The sequence below is a fragment of the Camelus dromedarius genome, chromosome 16 (assembly GCF_036321535.1).
Source record: "Camelus dromedarius isolate mCamDro1 chromosome 16, mCamDro1.pat, whole genome shotgun sequence".
NCBI classification, from domain to species: domain Eukaryota; kingdom Metazoa; phylum Chordata; class Mammalia; order Artiodactyla; family Camelidae; genus Camelus; species Camelus dromedarius.
Window position 1 is genome coordinate 42079768 of NC_087451.1, and position 25408 is coordinate 42105175.

General features: G+C 42.4%; 1 protein-coding gene and 1 non-coding gene across 6 annotated transcripts in view; one reads left to right on the top strand and one right to left on the bottom strand.

The window, feature by feature from the left end:
- Positions 1 to 10011: 10011 nt before the first annotated feature.
- LOC116158009 (U11 spliceosomal RNA) lies at positions 10012 to 10118 on the bottom strand. Its single transcript, XR_004142239.1, has one exon. It is a non-coding gene; the product is annotated as a U11 spliceosomal RNA (small nuclear RNA).
- Positions 10119 to 12291: 2173 nt separating this feature from the next.
- ODAD4 (outer dynein arm docking complex subunit 4) overlaps positions 12292 to 25408 on the top strand; it is a 28995-nt gene continuing 15878 nt past the window's right edge. For 3 of the 5 annotated variants that reach the window (XM_031468767.2, XM_031468768.2, XM_064495713.1), the window contains exons 1-7: positions 12292 to 12482; positions 14216 to 14347; positions 14610 to 14760; positions 15469 to 15530; positions 15816 to 15981; positions 17305 to 17529; positions 17704 to 17911. In XM_031468767.2, the coding sequence (XP_031324627.1) occupies positions 12369 to 12482; positions 14216 to 14347; positions 14610 to 14760; positions 15469 to 15530; positions 15816 to 15981; positions 17305 to 17529; positions 17704 to 17911 (1058 nt within the window). In that variant the 5' untranslated portion in view covers positions 12292 to 12368. Of the gene's footprint in view, positions 12483 to 14215; positions 14348 to 14473; positions 14761 to 15468; positions 15531 to 15815; positions 15982 to 17304; positions 17530 to 17703; positions 17912 to 25408 lie in introns of those variants that run through there. The other 2 variants (XM_064495712.1, XM_064495711.1) reach the window with 2 other exon arrangements.

Sequence of the window (25408 nt, forward strand, 5' to 3'; positions counted from 1 at the left end):
GCTCTAAACTCTTTTAATTTTCCCGTTTGAATCACCTCCCTCCTCTTTTAGCCTGTGCTGGAAGGCAGGTCCGTGTCACTGAACACAGAAGGATATAGGTACAAACTCCGTGCCCAGCCTTTGGGCATTCTATCTCAGTTTCAGAAGCCTTAGACTGCTTAAAGACTCCCTCCTAGATTTGAATCCATTCTCACTAATATTCATTGAGCACCGACTATGTCAAAAGCAGAGGTGCTAGCACATACTCCTCACAACAACCCCTTTGGCTAAGTGTCATCATCATTTTGCAGATGAACAACTGACCCTCTGCCACCAGGTCACTTGCCCAGTCTGCTACAACCTGCTGCAGGTGAAGAAGAGGGAAAGATAATCATATCCTGTGCATCTCTGTATTTGACTATGAGCTTCCTCAAGACTCAGGGGTGTGCCTTGTGCATTTTGGCATCCACAGTGCCTAGCATGGGCCTAGGCACATACAAAGTACTCACTGTATGCTGAATAAACGCTTGAATGAATGTGTGAATGAAAGAAAGAAATCACAGGGGACTGGTAGGGGGAGGAGAGAGAAGATGCAGCCAGGAGGAAGGTCTATGGGAGTGTGCAGTTCTAAACTCACCTCTGACAGCCAGAGACAGGGGCTTACAACAGAGATCCATCATCATCATGTGAAGAATGGGGGAGCAGGGATGGGGGTGTCTGGGGGTGGTCATTCCTGCAACATTCAGTTTTTTCCCAACACCAGTTGGAGCCAAGGGCCCATGTGTCCTGGGGAAGCACCCCAGAGAGGGTCAGCCTGAGCCAGCATCTGCGCTCAGGAAATATTTTCCAGCCAGATCTACCAGTTCCTGGCTGGCCTCTTTTCAGAGTCATCCCAACTTTACTCTCAACCTGTCTTAAAAACTGTTGCTTCCTCCCCACCAGTTGTTTTCCTATGAAATTCCTTCCTCTTTCAGTAAACTTTCCATTAGGAAGGCAGCTTACCACTTTCTGTTCCAAGGCAGAACTTGCACAATTTCTCCCTAACAGATCACTCATCCTTGACTTTTCCATGATGTGTTCCCCCTTATCTCTGAATGAATTTATTCTTTTTGCCTCTTGTCTCTCTTTGCCAGGTTCTTTTCTGAGGAATTATTTCAAGGGCAGGTAGAAGCAAGAGGTCATGGTGTGTAGATAAGAGTTGCCAAGCTCCATCAAGGCCAAAGTCTCTACCCCAACACCAATCTTAAGAGACATCCTGGGACGTTTGGAGGCCTGATCGCAAGAACGGGTTGTGTTCACCTCTCTCCTTTATGACTCAGGTGTTGCCTCAAGGATGCACAGGCTCCAGTGCTGCTTACTCAGGGCTCCTTGATGACAGATTCACAGAATGTCAGAACCAAAATAGACTTCAGAAATATTCTAGTCCAATTCTCCTATTTTACAAAGGAAATACAGGGGAAACGGAGGCCCAAAGAGATGACCTTACTGCAGATGGGTGGGCATATTGATGCAACTACTTTGGAAACCACTTGGCGTTATCTTTTTTTTTTTTTTTTTGGATGGGAGTGGTAATTAGGGTTTCTTAAAAAAATATATTTATCTTTAATGAAAGTACTGGGGATTGAACCCAGGGCCTTGTGCATGCTAGGCATGTACCCTACCACTGAGCTATATCCTCCCATCTGGCATTATCTTATAAAATTGAAGAGTTACATACACTAAGACCCAGCAGCTCCACTTGTACATGCCCCAGAGAAGCTCATACACATATGTGCCTGGACACACATGAGAAATTCTCCAAAAATAGATAGAACCCATATATCCTTCAACAGTTGGGTGGATGGATGGATTGTGGTATATCCGTATGATGAAAAATTGGACAGCAGGGGAAATGAATGAATTACAGCTGCACACAGCAGCATGAATGAGTCTCAAAGACAGAGTGTTAAGCAAAAGACAGTGGAACATAAAAACACAGGTATAGTATGATTCAACTCACATAGAGTTAAAACAAGCAAAATTAAATTGTATTATTGGAATGGATACATAAGTGGAAAAACAACAAAGAAAAGCAAGGAAATAATTATCGCAGAAACGATGGACAGTGGTTCTTTCATTCAATACATATTCACTGAACGCCTGCAATGTCTAGGTATCGTTTTGGACACTGGAACAACAGTGAATGAAATAAGCAAAGACACTTACCCTGTGTAGCTTGCATTTTATTGGGGGAAACAGCAAAAAACAATCCTTAAAAAAATAAAGTTATATAATGTATCAGAAAGTAGTGTTATAGAAAAAAGAAAACAAAGAGCAGGGGATCAAGAATTCCCGAATCAGAGGTGGAGGGCAAGTGGGTTGCAGTATTAAATAGGGTGGTCAGGGTTAGCCTCATTGCAAAGAAGAGATTGGAGCAAATACATGAAGGAGGGGAGAGGGTCAGTTACGTGGTAGGGGGGGGAGAGGGTCAGTTACGTGTTAGGGAGGGAGAGTTCCAGGACAATCCCAGATCATTTGGGGCTGAGAAAAAAGGCAGAGCGGAGGCCCTAAGGAAGGAGCCTCTCTAGTTTTTTCCTGTGCAAGGAACAATAAGGCCAGGTGTCTGGAGCACAGGGCATGATGGGAAGAGTGGCTTTTATTCTGAGTAAAATGAGGGACCACTACAGGGTTTTGAACCAAGTGACACGATCTGATTTGCATTTTAGAAGGAATATTCTGACTCCTGTGTTGAGAAGGGAGGGGGCAAGGGTAGAATATGGAGACCTAGTTAGATCTTGCAATAATCCAAGAGAGAGGATATACGGGCTGAGACCAGGGCAGTAACTGGAAAGGTGGTGGTTACCTGGGTAGAGGGTGGCAACGCAGGGATGAGGTTGTGATTAGGGAGGGGCCTCACAGGAAGCCCACTGTTGGCAATATGTTTCTTGATTTACCTGTAGAATGACTACATGGGTGTTCATTTTACAATTATTTATTAAACTGTACATGTATTTTGTTGTATATTTCTGTACCTATGTTCTATTACACAATAAAAGAAGATATAAACAGGGGATATAACCAAGCAGGACCCTATGAAGCTTTCCTTGGACAAAGCTCTCCCCTATAACGTCTGCTGTAGCTTCTCTCTGAAGTACCCAGATAATAGGATCTCATGCAGATTTATTGAGTTTTTCAGTTGCTAAAAACCACCACCAAATGGAAGAAATTAATTGCTTGATGACCATGAGCACATAGTCCCCAGAACTGACATCTAAGGATTGATCTCCATCAACCAATCAGAGAATTGTGCACAGCTGATTATAGACCCTGGCACACCCCTCCCTCAGCTAGCCTTTAAAAATGCTCGGCTGGGAGAGGGTGTGGAGAAGAGGGAACCTTCCTACACTGTTGGCGGAAATGTAGTTTGGTGCAGCTGTTATGGAAAACAGTATGGAGATTCCTCAAAAAACTAAAAATAGACTTACCATATGTTCCAGCAATTCCACTCCTGGGCATATATCCAGAGGGAACCTTAATTCAAAAAGACACATGCACCCCAATATTCACAGCAGCACTATTTACAATAGCCAAGACATGGAAACAACCTAAATGTCCATTGACAGATGACTGGATAAAGAAGCTGTGGTATATTTACACAATGGAATACTATTGACCCATAAAAAATAATAAAATAATGCCAGTTGCAGCAATGTAGATAAACCTGGAGAATGTCATTCTAAGTGAAGTAAGCCAGAAAGAGAAAGAAAAATACCACATGATACCATTTATATGTGAAATCTAAAAAAGAAAAAGACAAACTTATTTACGAAACAGAAACAATTTTAGTATATGTGCTGCTGAAGCAAGCACTACGAAACAGAAACAGACTCACAAACATAGAAAACAAACTTATGGTTACCAGTAGGGGAAGGGGGTGGGAAGGGATAAATTGGGAGTTCAAGATTTGCAGATACTAACTAATATATATAAAATAGATAAACAATAAGTTTATACTGTATAGCACAGGGAATCATATTCAATATCTTGTAACCTATGGTGAAGAAGAACATGAGAACGAACATATGTTCTTATGTGACTGAAATATTGTGCTGTACACCAGGAACTGACACAGCATTGTAAACTAACTGTACTTCAATAGAAATATATTTTTAAAAGAAATGTATTTCAAGGAAATAACTAAGAAGCATGTTAAGATTTAGTTGTAAGGATAACCATTCAAATATTGACTTTAATGGTAGAAAATAGGAAAAATTTAAGTGTACAACAGGGAACTGGTTAAATTAATTTGGACATTTCGATTCAAAGTAAAACTATGGGCCATTAAAAACATTTACCACCCCTCCCACCAAAAAAAAAAAAAATGCTAAGCTGAAACCCTTCAGGGAGTTCGAGGTTTTGGGGGCATGAGCCACCATTTCTCCTTGCTCAGCCCTGCAATAAACCTTTCTCTGCTTCAAACTCCGACATTTCAGTATTGTTTGGCCTCACTGTGCATTGGGCACACAAACTTGCATTTAGTAACTATTTTAGTGAAGCCAGCCTAGGAGTCTGTGCCTGTAGCAGGTAGACCCTGGCCAGGGGCACCCCCTTCCCTGGGTCCGCAGCAGATGCCGGAGCTCATTTCTCTCTGGGGAACTGGGAGGGACTCTCCCTGGCAGGCATCAGCCACCAGCACTAGGCTGTTTGGAGCAGAAACATCAGTAGCTGCGATCCACACTTGGTGTCCCCTGGGGGTGCGTTACACCAGCTTGTGCGGGCTAGGAATTCTCTTTACTCCATCTGGGCTGATTCTTTTGCAGGTAATGAGTGTCTCTGTGCTCATTGTGAGCCACTCTGGGTCCATTCTCTGAACAGTGGAGCCAATCTGTTTGGAGGTCTACAGCTGGGTGTGGAAGTGGAACTCGGGGGCTATACCTCATCTGATCTTTTGTTTGTAGGACCATGTTTGTCGTTTGTGTGTGTATCAGTACTTGTATTGGCCAGTTGAGAAGTCTTTGGTGAGTAATGGGGCTCTCATGGGATGACACCAGGGTATCCTTTCCTATGTGTTGGCTTTGGCTGTGGTGGAGCTTTGGTTGGGATTTTCCCTTTCTAGCCTTGGTCATTCATTCAGCTTCATCTTTGATAGGGCATTGGTTGGGGTTCTCCCCTTTTGGACTGATGGAGCATTGGTTGAGTGTCCTCCTCTTAGGGGCTAGGAAACTATGACCCTGAGACTCTCAATTGTTGTTTGCTTGGTATTTGATAACATCACCATGAATAATTAAGTATGGATGATCAGATCTCTGTTCCATCTTATAGTCCCCCTGGGGTATATTTTGCAAAACTGGGAGATCCTCAGCTATGCTCCCGTAAATGAGCACACAATATATTTGCCTATGACTGTTATTTATTTAAACTAAAGTGGATATTTGGGAACTGGAAAAAAATTCCTGAAAATAACCAAGATGATTGAGTTTTGTAAAAGTAGTTAGAGGAAGAGTTAACATTTCTCTTCCTGTGCCTTTGAGATGTAGGTGATCTACCTGGGTTCTGAAGAAAAAAGATTTTTTAAACTCAAGCAGAAAAACTGTGGGATCTCTGGTTCTATCTGTCTTTACTTTAAAATTAAATAACCTCTATTTAATTGACTTAAAAGTAAGTGTTTACAAATTAAATATTTCTAAGTATAAAAGAAGCTAGACAGAACAAATTTTGGGTTCTTGTTACCTGGGAAGTATTCAATATAAAATTGATATCTGATATTAAAGCTACCTTAAACTTTGTTGATATAATCAATACAGGCATGTCTTTTATTGTACCTAGGTTTACTGAAGGTCAGTGGGCTTATGTTTCTGTTGTAGAGTTTCTCAACAGAAAGAAAAAATATTAACTTGGTATGGTGAAGTTCTTATAAGGGAATTAAATGCAAAAATGCAAATGAGATAAAAGCTTTTGGGTGAACCCCTTAAAAAGAATTGTATTTTAAGAATGTCTGCTAAAAATGATCCCTCCAGATATTTGGTAACTTAATTTTAAAGTTGTGCTAAATTAAGTTAAATGATGGAAGTTTATTGAATAGTTGAATAGGCATTTCCAAACAAAATTAGATACTGAAACATTCACTAGAAATGAAGATATTTAAGAACTGAGGAGTCTAATTAGATATGTAATTGAAGCTACTAAAAGTAATGGGGGAAACATTTCCATCTACAGAAGGAAAATAGGATATATGTTTTGAGTTTCAAAAAAAGGTATGAGGAATGGAATTGCATTTTGTTAAGGAAAAAGGAAGTGATTTGGTCCTAGAGCTGGTTTTTTTTTTTTTTTTCTGGATGGGAGGGAAAAAAGGGGACAAGAAAGTTGTGAAAAGGAGTTCTGTGCATCATCAGGCTGAGATTAAACTTAATTAGGCAAATGGATTTTGTTCTTAAAAGTAGGCTGGTGTAGGCTAGTGCAAGACTAGATTTGGTTCCTCTCTGTTAAGAAAACAAGTTTACGTAGAATGCTTCTGGTAAGAGATTGTGTGACATTTTGGATATTTTTGACAAACTTCTACCAAATTCTAATTAAAGTTCTTTTGACTTCAGCTAACTTTGGGATGCTTCAGAGGGCCCCCAAGACAGCTCAGAGAAAAATATTTAACTAGGATTGGTTGTTATGTTGAATTGCATGGGAAGCATTGTCAAATGTGCAATAAGCCTCCTTGGATTATACGGTATGGATAAATTTTGTTAATGTGGACATTCTAGTATATAAAGTTTCTGAAATTTAGATATGTCCTGGTATAATGGTATTAGTCATAATTCTAGTTGTTATCTTAAAATGTTATCTTAAAGTGATATATGTCACAGCAACTTGGTTAAGCTTCTTTATCAAAAATATTATAATCAGATCTTTTGCATTGCTCTTTGGGTCTTGTCATTCCTAGACAGTCAAGCTGATGCTTTGCAGAACTGCTTTATCTTTAAGAATGTTCATAAAAAGGACTTTTTGACAATTACAGGTTTCTTTTAAATCATACTGCTGAGCTGGGTGAGATATTTAAGAAGTCTATGAAAACTTTGATTCCATAAAACTGTTAGTAAAAGGGATTGATTGCATAGGATTGAGTGAACTGGTGAATATGGTTATAATTTTTTGATTGAAGTATTTCTGGATTTTAATCTGTTTTCTAATTGAACTGTTTACCAAATGTTTGTCTCCCTATCAATATTGTCCCCAATGTTTATGATAGAAAGAGAATTCTCTAATGGAATTGTCATAGAGTGTAACTACTCATGATATATAACAATGCTTGTTTTATATCTGTTGCTAAAAGCGCATGTACCGTGCTTGTGTAAGTGTAACAACTGGGTATAAGTGATAAGATGTGTAGCCTATAAAGTGTTTCCCCATTAATGTAACTCTGAGTCTGTTCATGATATCTGATTAGTTTTCCCCAACATGGATAACTAGGAAGTATAAAGTAGGCCCAGCACCGAGGGACATGGTCTAAACCTGGGGCAAGAACCCCAGCATCAAGGCACAGATATTTTGATCATCAGTGCTTTCTATTGAAAGATTTATAATCAAAAGGAGAAATGATGGGAAAATCTGCACATATTGAGGTAGGGGGAAGTCATTCTGGCTAAATGAATGTTTTAACTTATTACTGACCAAAGCAGCCTGTTTTATGGCTTTTGGGAAATATGTTATACATCTGCTTTGGCCTTGAGGAGGGGAATGCATTTGAAAGTCAAAATGGAGTAGCTGTGGTTCAGACATCCAAGGTATAACTAGGTGGCCATTGTGGATATGATTTCAGACACATTCCTGAATCGTTGAGATCTTCTAACTTTCTGAACTGTGTAATACCCAGGATGCCACCAGCCACTCTCAAAGCAATGTCTGCTGGCAGATGGCAGCTGGACCTTATGACCTCAAGGTCTCCTCTTGTAACTATTAAAAATTTTAGACAATAAAATTGCTTTAGATCAGATGTTAGCAGGAAAAAAAGGAGACATGTAGTGGCCAATGGTTCTTATTATATATGATGTTAATACCACATCAAAAGTTAAAACTACTCAGATAAAAGACAACTGGCTACCTGCCTATGAGTCTCCCCCAAAATGCCAAGTCCAGACTGATTTTCAGATTTACTCTTCTGAATTCCTCAGGGGGTGGGATCTTATACTCATATAATACTCAGATGCAGGACTTAGAGCTCAGGAATATTTCCAACTCGGTGTCCATTCCCTAAATAGAGGTAGGACTATGCCCAGTTTCAGCAGGAAGTAGCCAGAGCAGCCATTACTCCATTCCCTGAAAGATCTGGGGAGGGAATGAAACAGGATTGGAGACTGAAACCGAGTTCCTCTGCCAGGTTGATGATGAACCTCTTTATCCAAAATATTACTCCCCTTCATATCCAGCACTTATTCTCAAGATTGAGGACTATCAAAGAAGAGAGGGGAATTGTAACGGAGCAGGACCCTATGGGGCCTTCCCAGGGCAGACCCCTCCCCTATATCCTCTGCTGTAGATCCTCTCTGAAGTACCCAGCTAATACTATCTCATGCAGATTTCCTGAGTTTTTCAGATTCTAAAAAAAAACACCAAATGGAAGAAATTAACTATTTGATGATCATGGGCATGTAGCCCCCAGACCTTCTGGCCAAGGATTGATCTCCATCAACCAAGGATGATCACCATCAACCAATCAGAATTGTGTACATCTGACCACATACCATGGGACACCCTTCCCTCAGCTGGCCTTTTAAAATGCTCCGCCGAAACCCTTTAGGGAGATCGGGGCGGGGGGGGGGGTGTGTGCATGAGCCACTCGTACTTCTTGCTCAGCCCAGCTATAAACCTTTCTCTGCTCTAAATCTTGACGTTTCAGTATTTTTTGACTTCACTGTGCTTTGGGCACATGAACTTGCATTTGGTTACAGTAACATAAAGGAGTCCAGCTAGTAAATGGCTGGGACAGGTTGAGATCCAATTCCAGTGCATTTTACTGTATCAATCAAACTCAAGGCATGGGTCCCAGCCCAGCTCACCTATATCCTGGGGCTGTGGCTTGGGGCAAACCCTGTCACCTCTCTCAGCCTCCATGTTTCATCTGAATCAGGAAAATATCGCCTGCCTCCCTCTCTCCCTTGAGTGCTGTGAAGATCACCAAGTGTTTTGTAAACTGTGAAAAAGCACACATTATTGTTGCTCTTTCACTGGATTTTAAAAAATATCTTTATTGATACATAATGTATAATAAACTGTAAATAATTAAAATATACAGTTTGAGTTTTAAAACGTGTATATACCGTGAAAATGTTACCACAATCGATATAATACACAAATCCTCCACCTCCAAAAGTCTCCTTTGTAATCTATCCCTCCCTGCCCTACCTCCATGTTTCCAGGAGGCACCATTTTACTTTTGGGCAATATAGATTGTTTGCATTTTCTAGAATGTTATTTAAATGGAACCATATAGTCTTTTTTGTGTGAATTCTTTCACTCAGCTTAATGATTTTGAGATTTATCCATATTGTGCATGTATCAATAGTTCTTTCCTTTTTATAGCTGAGTAGTGTTTCATTTCATGGATAAACCAACATTCACCTGTTGATGGATATGTTTCCAATTTGGGGCTATTACAATTAAGCTGCTAGGAAAGTTTCTATACAGCTTTAATTTCTCTTGGGTATATCCCTAGGAGTAGAACAGCTGGGTCACATGGCAAGTATGTCTTTTAACTTTTTTAAAAAATTCTTTTTTTTTTTTCTTAACGGAGGTGGTGGTGATTGAATCCAGGACCTCGTGCATGCTAAGCATACACTCTACCACTGAGCTATACCCACCACAACTCCACAGTATATTTACCTTTTTAAGAAGCTGCCAAACTGTTTCCCAAAGTGGTTATACCATTTTACAACCTCACCAGCAGTGTATGAGCATTCCACTTGCTCAGCATCCTCACCAACACCTGCTAAGGTCAGTCTTTTTCACTTGGACCATTCTAGCAAGTGTGTAGTGGCATCTCACTGTGGTTAGTTAATTAGTTAATTTAGGGGTGCCAGGAACAAAGATCACCAGCTGCCCAAATACCAAAAGGTTATACTTCCAAAATCTCTTGAGGTTGATTCCACACGCAGAACAATCCAGTTGTCCCTTTTCCATTGTTTCTTAATTTGTATTTTACTAATAACTATGACGTTGAGCATTCATGTGCTAATTAACCTTCTACAAATCTTTGATGAAATAACTGTTAACATCTTTTGGTCATTTAAAATGTATTGGTCTTGTTATGGAGTTGTAAGAGCTCTTTATGTGTTATGGATACAAGTGCTTTATCAGATAGAAGTTTTAGAAATACTATACCACAGTCTGTGGCTTGCCTTTTAATTAACAGTGTCTTCTTGAAGAGCATCAAATTTATTGTTTCTTTTTCATGTTTTTTTCTCTATTTTCACTTTTTTTTCTAGTTTTATCATTCTACCTCTCACATTTAAGTCTTCTGAGTTAATTTTGTATATGATATGAGGTAAGGGTCAGTTTTTTGTTTGTTTTGGCATATGGCTATCCAACTGTTCCAACACCATTTATCTAAAAGATTATCCTTTCCCCAGCGAGTTTCCTTAGCAACATTAATTGATCATATATGTATGAATCTATACATGCACTCTATCCTTTCCCATTGATCTACAGATCAATCTGCTAATATCATTACTTGTAGCTTTAAAGTAAGTCTTGAAAGCAGAGCATAAGTTCTTTTGTTCATTTTCAAAATTATTTTGGGCTATTCTAGGTCCTTTGCTCTTCCTTTGCTCTTAGAATTAGCTTGTCAATTACTAAAGAAAAAAAATCTGTTGGCACTTTGATTGGGATTGCATTCAATCTATAGATTCTCTCTTTGCAGGAGGTTTTTTTTTTCCCAGAAGGTTTTTTTTCTCAATTAGCTGCTGGTTATTTCAGGAGTGTGTTCAACTCACCACTAGGCCCATCTTAACAACCTAGAACAAGACAAGTTTCATGGCAGTGCATGGGAGTTGCTACTCTTTACAGACCTTGTGAACTTACACACCTCTGGCCTTTGCTCACCTCCTTCCCTACTTAGGTCTCCTGGGCTCACCCTCAGCTCAAATGTTACCCCTTCTCTGAAGCCATTTCTAATTCATCCCAGATCCTGACTGAATCATTGACTTGTCTGGGACTCACGCTACTCTGTCCTCATCTCCCTCCCAGACACACAGAACTTTAAATAACCATCTCACTTTGGGTAGTCATTACTGTTTATGCCTCTCTCCCTGATAGAACTCTTCCAGGGAAGGAACATGTTTTATCTTGGCACTCCTTTTTAAAATTAAACTTACTTTGAGATAACTACAGATTCATATGCAGTTTTAAGAAATAATACAGACATCTCATGTACCCTTTGCCCAGTTTCCACCAATGGTAATATGTTAAAAAAAAAAAAAAACGTCAGTGCAATATCACAAGCAGAAAATAGACACTGATACAATCCATGGATCTTACATTTCCCCAGTTTTACCTGTACGCATGTGTGTAGTTGGGTGTAGCTAAGGATGTCTCTTTACTACTCAGACCTTAACAGTGATTTTCTTTTCTTAGCTTCTACTATGTATACAAGGTTAATACTCTGGAGGTCACAATGTCATTGGTGTTGGAAACTGACGTTCTGACTGTAAGGTAGTAAATGCGGGGTGTTTATTAGAACCTAGAAGAACCTACTCCAGTTTTTTTTGGCTGGAGGGATGGGGAGAGTAGGGGAATGGGGAAGGGTGTAGGGAAAGGCTTTGATGAGGTGAGGACCTGCCACTCGCAGGTGCTCACTCAATGTATTAAACTTAAGGTTGAAGCCAGCGTTATTTTCCACGTAGCCTTATGCAAATCCTCACATCCTGAACGATTATCTTGACGTTCACTTGGCAGACGGAAAATTTAAGGCTTAGAGCCCTTAAATTTTGGTCATGCAGTTCGTTAGTGTACACAGCCCAAATACTATGACTCCAAAGCCCAGTGCTCTCTCCCTCTGATGGTGGTACACGTGCACAGATCCTTGCCACGTATGCCTTATCCCTATTTGGAATTCTGCCCGCAAACTTCTTTCTGTTTTCCTGGCTGTAAATTCTGACTAGACGACACAGCTGAGCTCAGCCCACTTACGACCGCCAAGCACCCGGGGGCCTAGCGCTCGTCACGCTCCGCCCCCGAGCGCGGCTGCAAGGGCGCATGCGCACACTGGCAGCGGTTGTGCGCAGGACTCAGCCCCATATGCGAGGGGCGGGGCCGGAAGTAATTCTACCGTCTCCGGTTGCTAAGAGACGGAGCTTCCACAAGCCAGACGGGTTCTCAGGCTTCTTTTCCTCCCTTTCTCCGTTTCATCGTCTCCGAATCCTGTCATTATGGCGGACTCAGAAACTGACGGCCTGCGGAGCACCTTTCCCTCTTACATGGCGGAGGGCGAGCGGCTCTATCTATGCGGGGAGTTCGCTAAAGCCGCCCATAGCTTCAGCAACGTGAGTCGTGCTCTGAACCTGTCAGCGACCCATCACTGAGGTCCTGATGATGCCTGGACGACCCTATTGTTTCCATTATTCTATTGTTACTACTTGATGCACTACTGTCACAGATAAGCCCCTATTTGGCCGTTTTCTACCAATTCCCACTTGTGTTCTGCCTGGTTGTTAACCATCCTCTGAGTTAACAGTGACCTCCTCTTCTACATTTTTTTCTGAGCTTCAGAAAGATTTAATTTTCTCATATAAAAGACTTTCCTGGTCAGATATCAGGGAAGGATAAAGGCTGGTCATGCCTCAAAACCTCATCTCCTGCTTTTTTACTTGAATGTTCCATGATTGACTTGCCTCCTTCCACAAAGCGGCCTGTTTCCCATCGCTGGCCGGGAGACTGGCTGTGAGGCTGCTTTCAGAAGTGAAGTCTCTGGTTCACAGTTGCTTATGGAAGGTGGTCGATCAGTAAATAACTAACATTATAAAATGTAACCTCAGTACAAATCCTAAGGGGAATGAGTGCTGTTTTAGGATACCAGGCATTCTGCCAACTATGGAGGAGGTACTGTTACTACTGTTACTGTTATTACCACTTTATAGATAAGAAAACTGATATAGAAGTTAAATAATGTGAACTAGCAAGTGGCAGAGGAAGGATTCAAACCTGGGCACTGAGACTCCAGTGCTGTGGTGCTGACCACCATACACTACTGTTCTCTCCCAAGTAAGCTATTAGATGTTTTTATAATGATTTCTTTTACAACAGATAGCCCACTTCTTATTACAAATGGGGTGGTGGGATAGCCCTCCAACCAGTCCCAAGACTCCCTCTAAAGTCAAGCTTCTCAACTGCTACCTAGAGTCTTTTGTCCCTTTCAATCACCAACCACACCCTAAAACCAGAAATAATTGATCAGATTGGCCAACAATTAAATTCAGGAGCGCTTCACCCCCCCCCCCCCCCATTCTCCTCTTTCTGCATCAAGTTCCATCCTGGGGAAGCTCAGGTAGAGAGAAAAGAACACCCCGAAGGAATACAGCTTTGAGTGAGAGGTGGCCTTTCTCTATGAAAGAAAGTAGGAAGGTCTTTGACAGGGACAGGTACAGTCTGATGCTTCAGACAATACACTGCAGACTATAGTAATAATCTCCAGCTGAGGAAGAGAGGACATGCGGCAGGGGAAGCATTCTGCTCCCACTTTAGGGCCAAAATCTCAGTTTCAGTTTTCCTGGCATTTTCATCTTAATCCCCTGAAATAGTGATTCATTCTCAATAACTATGTAAAAAGAAAGGGCAAGTGGACCAGATAATGCATTTTGCAGAATGTCCCTAAATCCATTTGGTTAGCCTTTGGAATGCTTAGCCTTTGAGTAGTATTTTGAGTGTGTTGTGCAGCCATTTCAGGTTCATGGTTGAATTTGTTCTGTACCCAACAGCCTAAGATTCTGAGTGCCTGGAGGAATCCCAGACACTCAAGGAAATTCTCACATCTCAACCAATGGCTTCTACAATAGCTTGTGATTTGACCTTGTTGGAGATGAGCCATATGCAGACAGCCTGGTTGACTGAGCAGAGATTGGTGTTGTGCTGCGTTTGGTCTGAAAAGACCCAAAGACCTGTCTGCTGGCCTGCAGAGTCCCCCTGAAACTCTGGCAGAAGGGTTTGGGCTGCTGTGTCCCGTCCTGCTTTGTACCTTGTCCTACCTGATGCCTGTTGACCTGAGTGGTTCCTTTTTCAGGCTCTTCACCTTCAGAATGGAGATAAGAACTGCTTGGTTGCCCGATCCAAGTGCTTTCTCAAGATGGGGGAGTTGGAGAAATCCCTGGCGGATGCTGAGGCTTCACTCCAGGGTGACCCGACTTTCTGCAAGGTGACGTATGGGTGGGGGGACTCACTCTTGCTTTCATCACTGCCATTGCCTGCAGCCGCCTCTGTTTTGCAGTGGTTGAAGACCCAGCCAGGCTGCCTGGAGTTGACTGCCGTTTTCTCTTCATAGGTTACTTGGCTACCTCTCTGCTGCTGTATCCCACTGTTGACCTTCAACCCAGGAACCGACCCTTCTGTTCCCCCACACCTGAGTCCTCTAAGGCCTTGTCTGTTCTCCTCCTTGATTTGACTTCCTTTGATTTCAGGGGATTTTACAAAAGGCTGAGACCCTGTACACCATGGGAGACTTTGAATTTGCCTTGGTGTTCTATCATCGAGGCTACAAGCTGAGGCCTGATCGGGAATTCAAAGTGGGAATTCAGAAAGCCCAGGAAGCCATCAACAACTCAGTGGGAAGTGAGTGACCAGGGGGCCTGTGCCCTTCTCCAGGAAGGCTCTTGGAATCCGTAGGTTTGGAGGAAGGCCTGAGGTCCACTGGGTGAGCAGCCACCACCAGCACTGTAGGGAGTCTTGTGCTGGGATTTGGCTGCTGCCGATTTGGTGGTGGATTAGGAACTGTCCACTGGGAGGACGAGTCTCTGATCCACTGTACTGAGCCCTGCAGCATCCGGTTCTCTTCAAAGCCAGATGAGAAGTGCTGTTTCACTCCCCCTCAAACCAGATGAGTAGGCCTCTTTTTGGCCTGGTGTTGTAGGGTAGAATACAGTCCTGACTCCAGCCTTCCCTGGTCCCTGGCTTCCTTACCATATACACCCCAAGGGCTGGCTCTGCCCATCAGCTTAGTAGTAGGGGTTGGGGTGTGAGATTGGGGAGAGCTTGCCACTGTGGGCAGCGGAGTGTGGAAATGGAGGGGCCCCTGGTGCCCAAGGCCTTCCCTTGTTTGGAAGTCTGGCTGCCATGGCCTTGGGCTGGTGGGGGCTGCTTACCTCCTAGGAGAGCATTGAACCAAACACCCTGTACAATTTGCTTACTAGGCTGGTGCCGAGTCAGCTTTGCTACAACCTCCATGGTCCTCCTGCCAAAGGCAACCATCTGTAATAAAAATATTTGATAGGTTGTGCCTGGGGATCCAGCCGACCTGAGCCCCAGGTTCTGTCTTTGCAGGTCCCTCCTCTATTAAGCTGGAGAACAAAGGAGACTTGTTCTTCTTAAGCAAGCAGGCTGAGGTAAGGGCCTTGGCTCTGACTCCACTTCCCTTGGAGAGCAGAGGCCATACATGCCTGAAGAGCACAGGTCTTAGTGGCCCTCCTGCCCAAGAGCAATGAGCTCCTGCCCAGCACGGACAGTCACGGGATTCTGCCCCAATAGCCGTTCCCAGACCAGACACACTCTGTGGTTCTCAGCCCACAGAAGTCCTGGAGGAGGAGTGTGGGAGCACAGGCTTGGGAGCCTTGAGTGGGTGCTCTGGACTCCTTGTTGAGGCTCTGTTGGGTATTGCTCCACCTTTGCAGCGTATGCAAGCCCAGCAGAAGCCACATCCCGTGAGACAGCTCTTACACCACCCCAAGACAAAGTCCAAGCGGAAGAGTTCACTTAAGAGTGAGAAGATTGTCTGCCAGCTCCTGGGCGAGCTCTACGTGGACAAGGAGTATCTGGAGAAGCTCTTGTTGGATGAAGGTTTCAGATACTTTGTTTGCCTCAGGGAACTTGGGGCAAAGGAAATCTGGGTGGATGCTTAATGCATGAGCCAGAGGCAAAGCCTTTCATGATACGATGTTGACAATAGGTTTTGCTAGCATTCTTATTTTATAGATGAGGAAACCGAGGCACAGAGGTTAAGTAACCCAGTGACATGGCTCTCAGATTTGAATCCAGGAGCTCCAGTTTCAGAAAGAGTGCTCTTAAGTGCTGTAGTACCCTGGGAGGGAATGCCAGAAATCTGGGTTTCTTTACCACCGTGGTCCCCAAAGGAGCATCCCCTGAGCCTTCAACCTGTACAGAGGGCAATGGAATCCAGCTTGGAGGTGCTAGAAGGGGAATCCTAGGATAGTAGAACTAGAAAGAGAAATGGGGAGGGTATAGCTCAGTGGTAGAGCGCGTGCTTAGCATGCATGAGGTCCTGGGTTCAATCCCCAGTTCCTCCATTAAAAAAAAAATTTTAAATAAACCTAGTTACCTCCCCCCCCCCAATTTTTTTTTAAATTACAAAATAAAAATAAAGAGAGACCCTGAATGGGGAGTAACTTGTCCAAGGTGATGAGCGAGTTGGTGGTAGAGTTGACAGCAGAGCCTAGGCCTCCTAACCTCCAGTCCAACATGGGTGATGGGGGTATTGCCATTAGCTCTTAAGCCTGAGCAGGGATCCCCCTCGAATCAAATGCCTTTTCTCCAGTACTTGACTTCCCAAAGCCATCTGCATGGTTCCCCCCTGGTCTGTGTCTCAGGAGTGATTTCACTGCTGTCAAGTCTCCTCCGTAACAGGCCTGAGCACTTCCCTCCCTGCAGAGGAGCTTCTGTAGAGAGAAGAGGTGGCCTGAATATTACCCATGTGGCCTTGCAGCTTTGCTCCAGCTCTAACCCCTGGTGGAGTGGGCAAGCAGAGCTCAGGCACGCCCCTCCGACTCCGAGCCTACACTGGCCCACTTGGCACCTGGGGAATCACTTGGCACTGGCAACCTGAACCAGGTTGTGCACACTCAGTCTCCTCTGAGGACACAGCTTGAAACAAGGGAGACTGAAGGGCTGGAGACTTTTCAGAAAGCTGCCCCTTCTGCTAGCTCCTCATGTCTTGCCGTAAGGGGCCTCTGCACTAAGTGCCTGAAAGAGGGGCTCTGGCCTCATCTGGACCCAGATAGACCCACTCTCCCACCCACGTGCTCTTGCTTTCATCACTGTTTCCGCAATTCCAGGCAGAGGTCCCCATAGGGGGACCCCGAGCCAAGAGGAGGCGACCCTTAGATGCCTGTTTTGGTTGGTTCTTCCCCACACTTTTCCCCACAGACCTGATCAAAGGCACCATCAAGCGTGGCCTGACTGTGGAGGACTTCATCATGATGGGCATCAACTACCTGGACATGCGCAGTGACTTCTGGAGGCAGCAGAAGCCCATCTACGCCAGGGAGCGGGACCGGAAGCTGATGCAAGAGAAGTGGTTGCGGGACCACAAACGCCGTCCGTCGCAGACAGCCCGCTACATCCTGAAGAGCCTGGAGGACATTGACGTGTGTAGGTGGTGGTCTCAAGAGAACGGAGCCGTGGCCAGGTGGGGACGAAGCCACGTAGTAGCCTGAGCCCCTGGCTTCGCTGGACTGGGGACAGTCTCTTGGGGGGGCAGTAGGCTCACCTGTTAGCCAGGAGGAGGCTGCACTCACCTCCACATCCCTTCTTTCGCCTTCCCAGTGCTGACCAGCGGCAGTGCTGAAGGCAGCCTTCAAAAAGCTGAGAAAGTGCTGAAGAAGGTGCTGGAATGGAACAAAGAAGAGGTGCCCAACAAGGATGAGCTGGTGGGAAACTTGTACAGCTGCATTGGGAATGCCCAGATTGAGATGGGGCAGATGGTGGCAGCCCTGCAGAGCCACAAGAAGGACCTGGAGATCGCCAAGGAACAGTGAGTGCCTTCAAGTGCTTGCAAGGCCAAGCAGCCAAGGCCCGTGGGCCTCCAGAGGCCAGGGGCTGGGGCTTCATCTCCACCTTTTGCCAGGGCTGCTGGTGGCTGAACTCCCATTTTCTGCCCTGAGTGTCTGAGGTGGATTCCCCTGCAGGGAGGAACCACCTGCCCAGGACAAGGGCAAACCTAGGCTGTCAGCTTTTTTGCCACGAAGAGAAAGGTAGTGGCCCCAGACGCCAAAAAGCTCCCAGTGGTTTGGCTCTTAGGGATATTGTTTTTTGAACAACTTTTCTGTGGTATAATTTTTATACAGTACACTACACATATTTCAAATATACAATTTGATGAATTTTCATAAATGTATACATCTATGAAACCACTACCAAAATCAAGATAGCTAACATTTCCATCATTCTCCAAGAGGTGTAAATTTCAAAATCCCAATTTATCCTTCCTACCCCCTTAACCCCCTGGTAACCATAAGTTTGTTTTCTATGTCTGTGAGTCTATTTCTGTTTTGTAAATAAGTTTATAATGTGTCTTTTTTTTTTTTTTTGGAGTGATGTCTATTTAGGTCTTCTGAACATTTTTTGACTGAGTTGTTTTTTTTTTTATATTAAGCTGTATGAGCCATTTGTATATTTTGGAAATTAGTCCCTTGTCAGTCGCATCATTTGCAAATATTTTCTCCCATTTTGTAGGTTGTCTTTTTGTTTTGTTGATGGTATCCCTAGCTGTGCAAAAGCTTTTAAGTTTAATTAGGTCCCATTTGTTTACTTTTGCTTTTATTTCCATTACTCTAGGAGCTGGTTTGAAAAAAATATTTTTATATTGATACAACATTGTAAACTGACTATAACTCAATAAAAAAGAAGAAAAAATATTTTTATGGTTTATGTCAAAGAGTGTTCTGCCTGTTTTCCTCTAGGAGTTTTATAGTATCTGGTCTTACATTTAGGTCTTTAATCCATTTTGAGTTTATTTTTGTATATGGTGTTAGAGAATGTTCTAATTTCAGTCTTTAATAGGTAGCTGTCCAGTTTTCCCAGCACCACTTATTGAAGAGACTGTCTTCTCTCCATTGTATAATCTTGCTTCCTTTATTGTAGATTAATTTACCATAAGTGCATGGGTTTATTTCTGGACTTCCTATCCTGTTCCATTGATCTATGTGTCTGTTTTTGTGCCAGTACCATATTGTTTTGATTACTGTAGCTTTGTAGTACAGTCTGAAGTCAGGGAGCATGATTCCCCTGGCTCTGTTCTTCTTTTTCAAGATTGTTTTGGCTATTCAGGGTCTTTTGTGTTTCCATACAAATTTTAATATTTTTTGTTCCAGCTCTGTGAAAAATGTCGTTGGTAATTTGATAGAGACTGTGTTGAATCCATATATTGCCTTGGGTAGTATGGCCATTTTAACAATATTGATTCTTCCAATCCAAGAACATGGTGTATCTTTCCATCTGTTTATGTCATTTTCAACGTCTTTCATCAGTGTCTTATACTTTTCAGAGTACAGGTCTTTTGCCTCCTTGGGTAGGTTTATTCCTAGGTATTTTATTCTTTTTGGTGCAATGGTAAATTAGATTGTTTCCTTAATTTCTTTTTCTGCTATTTTGTTGTTAGTGTATAGAAATGCAGCTGGTTTCTGTGTATTAATTTTGTATCCTGCAACTTTATCAAATTCATTGATTAGCTCTAGTAGTTTTCTGGTAGCTTCTTTAGGGTTTTCTATGTATAGTATCGTGTCATCTGCAAAAAATGACAGTTTTATTTCTTCGTTTCCAATTTGGATTCCTTTTATTTCTTTTTCTTCTCTGATTGCTATGGCTAGGACTTCCGAAACTGTGTTGAATAAAAGTGGCAAGAGTGGGCATCCTTGTCTTGTTCCTGATCTTAGAAGAAATACTTTCAGCTTTTCACCATTGAGTGATGTTTTCTGTGGGGTTGTCATATATGATCTTTATTATGTTAAGGTATGTTCCATCTATGTCCATTTTCTGGAGAGTTTTTTTTTAATCATAAATGGATGTTGAATTTTATCAAAAGCTTTTTCTGCATCTATTGAGATGATCATGTGGTTTTTATTCTTCAATTTGTTAATGTGGTGTATCACATCGATTGATTTGCAGATGCTGAAAAAATCCTTGCATCCCTGGGATAAATCCCACTTGATCATGGTGTTTGATCCTTGTAATGCATTGTTGGAATTGATTTCTAGTATTTTGTTGAGGATTTTTGCATCTATATTCATAAGTGATATTGGCCTATAATTTTTTGGTGTGATATCTTTGTCTGATTTTGGTATCAGGGTGATGGTGGCCTCATAGAGTTAGGAAGTGTTCCTTCATCTGAAATTTCTTGAAATAGTTTTTGAAGGATAGGTGTTAACTCTTCTCTGAATATTTGGTAGAGTTTACCTGTGAATCTGTCTGGTCCTGGACTTTTGTTTGTGGAGAGTTTTTAAGCTACTGGTGCAATTTCAGTACTGGTAATTGGTCTATTCATAGTTTCTATTTCTTCCTAATTCAGTCTTGGCAAATTGTACCTTTCTAAGAAATTGTCCATTTCTTCTAGGTTGTCCTTTACATTGGCCTATAGTTGCTCCTAGTAGCCTCTTATGATCCCTTGTATTTCTGTGGTGTCAGTTGTAACTTCTCCTTTTTCACTTTCAGATTTTATTCATTTGGGCCCTCTCCCTTTTTTTCTTGATGAGTCTGACTAAAAGTTTATCAATTTTGTTTATCTTTTCAAAGAACCAGCTTTTAGTTTCATTGATCTTTTCTGTTGTTTTCTTAGTCTCTATTTCATTTATTTCTGCTTTAATCTTTATGATTTCTTTTATTCTACTAACTGTGGGTTTTGTTTATTTCTCTAGTTGCTTTAAGTGTAAGGTTAGGTTGTTTATTTGAGATTTTTCTTGTTTCCTGAGGTAAGCTTGTATTACTGTAAACTTCCCTCTTAGAACTGCTTTTGCTGTGTCCCAGAGGTTTGGGATTGTTGTGTTTTCATTTTCATTTGTCTCAAAGTATTTTTTGATTTCTTCTTTGATTTCTTCAGTGATCCGTTGACTGTTTAATAGCATATTGTTTATATTTTCTCCTATTCTGTAGATTGTCTTTTTTGTTTTGCTTATGGTTTCCTTTGCTGTGCAAAAGCTTGTGTTTAACTAGGTCCCATTTGTTTATTTTTGCTTTTATTTCTATTGCCTGGGTAGACTGCCCTAGGAGAACTTTGCTAAGATTTATGTCAGATAATATTTTGCCTATGCTTTCCTCTAAGAGGTTTTTGGTGTCTTGTCTTATGTTTAAGTCATTAACCATTTTGAGTTTATTTTTGTGTATGGTGTGAAAGAGTGTTCTAAATACATTGATTTACATGTGGCTGTCCAGCTTTCCCAGCACCACTGGTCAAAGAGACTGTCTTTTCTCCATTGTATATTCTTGCCTCCTTTGTTGAAGATCAATTGACCATAGGTGTGTGAGTTGATTGCTTGACTCTGTATTTTGTTCCATTGGTCTATATGTCTGTTTTTGTGCCAATACCATACTGTTTTGATTACTGTAGCTTTGTAGTATTATCTGAAGTCTGGTTTTGTTCTGTTTCCTTAGGATTGCTCTGGCAATTCTGGATCTTTTGTGATTCCATATAAATTTTAGGATCATTTTTCTAGTTCTGTGGAAAAATATCCTGGGTAATTTGATAGGGATTGCATTAAATCTATAGATTGCTTTGGGCAGTATGGCCATTTTAACAATATTAATTCTTCCAATCCAAGAACATGGGAGATTTCTCCTTTTATGTCTGTTAACAGTTGTCATATATATTGAAGTGCTTCTATGTTGGGTGCATATATATTTACAGTTGTTATATCTTTTTCTTGGATTGATCCCTTGAGCATTATGTACTGTTCTTCTTTGTCTCTTGTAACAGTCTTTATTTAAAATCTATTTTGTGTGATATAACTATTGCTACTACAGCTTTCTTTTGGTTTCTGTTTGCATGGAATATCTTTTTTCCATCCCTTCACTTTCATCTTGTATGTGTCTTTAGCTCTGAAGTGTGACTCTTGTAGACAGCATGTAATGGGTCTTGTTTTTGTATACATTCAGCCAGTCTATGACTTTTGGTTGGAGCATTTAATCCATTTACATTTAAGGTAATCATCAATGTATATGTTCTTATTGCCATTTTGTTAATTATTTTGGGTTTGTTTTTGTAAGTCTTTTCTCTCTCTCTCTCTCTCTCTCTCTCTCTTTTGATTCTCTTTTGGTTTGATGACTGTATAGTTACACTGATTTGTGGTAACCATGAGGTTTTTGTGTAGAAGTCTATGTATATATACACACACACACATACATACATAATTTAAGTTGCTGATCTCTTAATTTCAGATGCTTTGTAGATACCCTTCATTTGTACTCTCCTCCTCTCACGATTACTTTTCTTGTTTCTATTTGTGGCCTTTTATTTTTATACCTAGAGAAGTTCTTTTAATTTGTTGTAAAGCTGTTTTGGTGGTGTTGAATTCTTTTAGCTTTCGTTTATCTGTGAAGCTTTTGATTTCTCCATCAAATCTGAATGAGAGCCTTGCTGGATAGAGTATTCTTGGTTATAAATTTTTCCCTTTCATCACTTTAAATATATCGTGCCACTCTCTTCTGGCCTTTAGAGTTTCTGTTGAAAAATCAGCTAATAACCTTATGGGAGTTCCCTTATAAGCTTGTTGCTTTTCTCTTGCTGATTTTAATATTTCTCCTTATTTTTAATTTTTGTTATTTTGATTACTGTGTGCCTTGGTGTGTTCCTCTTTGGGTTAATCCTATGTGGAACTCTGCACTTCCTGGACTTCAGTGACTGTTTCCTTTCCCAAGTTAGGGAAGTTTTCAGCTATTATCTCTTCAAATATTTTCTCAGGTCCTTTCTTTCTCTCTTCTCTTTCTGGGACCCCTATAATGCAAATATTAGCGTGCTTCATGTTGTCCCAGTGGTCTTTTAAACTATCCTCATTTCTTTTTCTTTTCATTCTTTTTTCTGTTATGCAGTAGTGATTTCCACTACTCTGCCTTCTAGCTCACTGATCCATTGTTCTGCCTCATTTAGTGTATTCTTGGTTCCTTCTAGTGTTATTATTCATTTCAGTGATTTTATTCTTCAACTCTGTTTGGGTATTTATATTTTCCAACTCTTTGCTTAAAACTTCACTCTGTGCATCTATGATCCTACTGAGTTTCTCAACATCTTTAGAATCATTACTCTAAACTCTTTCTTGGATAGATTGCCTCTCTCCTCATCACTTATTTCTTCTTTTGGGATTTTATATTGTGCCTTTGCCTGGAATATATTCTTCTTCTGGCTCATATTGTCTAAATTTCTGTTTGTATTTTTAGGTAGGTTAGTTATGTTTCTCGACCTTGGAGAAGTATCCCTGTATAGGAGACGTCATACACATCCCAGCCGTGTGCTCCTCTCTTGTCACCAAAGAGCCAGGGTCCAGCCTGTCCCAGGGTAGAGTCTGGCCTGTGTTTGTGGATTCCTTCCACAGGCTTTGGGATTATTGTTTTCTTACTTCTGATATCTGCTCCCTGGTGAATGAGGCTGATCTAGAGTCTTGTGCAGGTTTCCTGGCAGGAGGAGTTGGTGCCTGCCCACTGCTGGGTGGAACTTAGTCCTGGCCCTCTGGTTGGTAAGGCCTTGTCTAGCGGCATATCTAGAGGTGGCTTTGGGCTCAGGAAGTCTGTTGATGGGTGAGGCTGCATTCCTTCCCCAGTATGTTGTTTGGCCTGAGGCTTCCCAGCACTTAAGCCTACAGGCTGTTGGGTGGGGCTAGACCTTGGTGCTAATAACCCAAGCAAGATGTCAGCCTCCAGGAAAGCTCATGTAGATGAACATTCCTGGAATGTCTGAATGTCCGCCACCAGCTTTTATGTCTCCAGGGTAAGCCACAGCTGCCCCCTACCTCCCTAGAAGACCTTCCAAAACCAGCAGGCAGATCTGGCCCAGGTTCCTATGAAATCACTGCCTCTGTCCTTGGACCTGGCACATGCAAGATTCTGTGTGCACTTCCCAGGAGAGTGAAGTCTCTGTTTCCTCTAGTCCTGTGGGGCTCCTGGAGCTAAGCCCAGCTGGCTTTCAAACCAGATGTTCTGGAGTCTCCTCCTCCTAATGTCGGAACCCCAGGCTAGGGAGCCTGATGTGGGGCTCAGAACTCTCACTCCAGTGGGAGGGCCTCTGCAACTTAAATTTTTAAGTTCTGGGGGTATGGGGCCTGGTTATATCATGAGCACACCCCTCCTACTGTCTCGCTCTGGTTCCCTCTTTATGTTTCCAGTTGAAGATCTTTTTTGCTAGGTTCCAGTCTTATTTTTTCCAATGGTTATTTAGCAGTCGGTTGCAGTTTTGCAGTCATGAGGGGAAGTGAGCTCATGGTCCTATTCCTCCTCCATCTTAACCAGAATTTGGGATGTTTTTATTCTTATATCATCTGAACAAACATTTATCAGCCCCAGACATGCCAGATGCTGCTAGCATTGGGAACATGATAGTGACCAGACACAAGGCTCCTTTCCCTGCAGATGGGAAACAAAAAGGGACATGGCTAATAAGTCACAACTGTGATAAGTGAGGAGAAAGTACAGGACCCGGTGCTGTGAGAAGTGTATTCCAGGAGGACTTGACTGGGTGTTGAGGGACACACTTGGCCTGTGGGAGGGCTGTGAGGTGGGCAGCAGGAAGTTTAAGGCTGGAAAAAATATTTTCAGGGGAAGAATGGCCAAGAGGAGGCTGGCCAAGTGGGTAGGGGGTTGGATCCCCTCAGACACCATGGTGCTGACCAAGAGCATGGGCCTTGGAATTGTACCTCCCAGCTGTGGGGCCTTAGGCAAAACACTTAACCACTCTCAGCTTCAGTGTCTTCTCTGTCAAATGGGCATCACAATAGCCCCTGCCCAACAGAGTGGAAGGGAGGATGATGTACAGAAATACATATAAATAAATACAAATAAATACATATTACTATTGTAATATCAACTCTCACAGGAACCAACTCTTCCCAAGACTCAATGGTCCCTCTCAGAGGTACCATCACTTTCTGGGCACCCTGGTTCTAACCTTTGGGGTCATTCCTGACTTTCTCTTGTCTGTTCTACTCACCCCACTGTTCTGAGCCCCACCAGTCCCCAATCATCCCATTTCCCCTCACAGGTCAGCACTTGCCTCTCCCTGCCTCCAGCTGCTCCCATACATCACCTCCAGAGACACGCTGCTTTTCACCTGTCAACTCTCCTACCCCTGCTGACACACAGGCCTTGGCCCTTCATTGCCTGCAGGTTAAAACCAAATGCCTTTGCTTGACACTCAAGGCTGTCTCTGAACCCACTTCTACACAGCCCTCTGATGTCAGTCTGCCACTTACGTCGAACTGTATTTCCTGAACACGCCTGCCTTTTGTGCTCTCCTCCTCCCTCTTCTGAGCCTTACAAGCTGTCCATTCCCAGT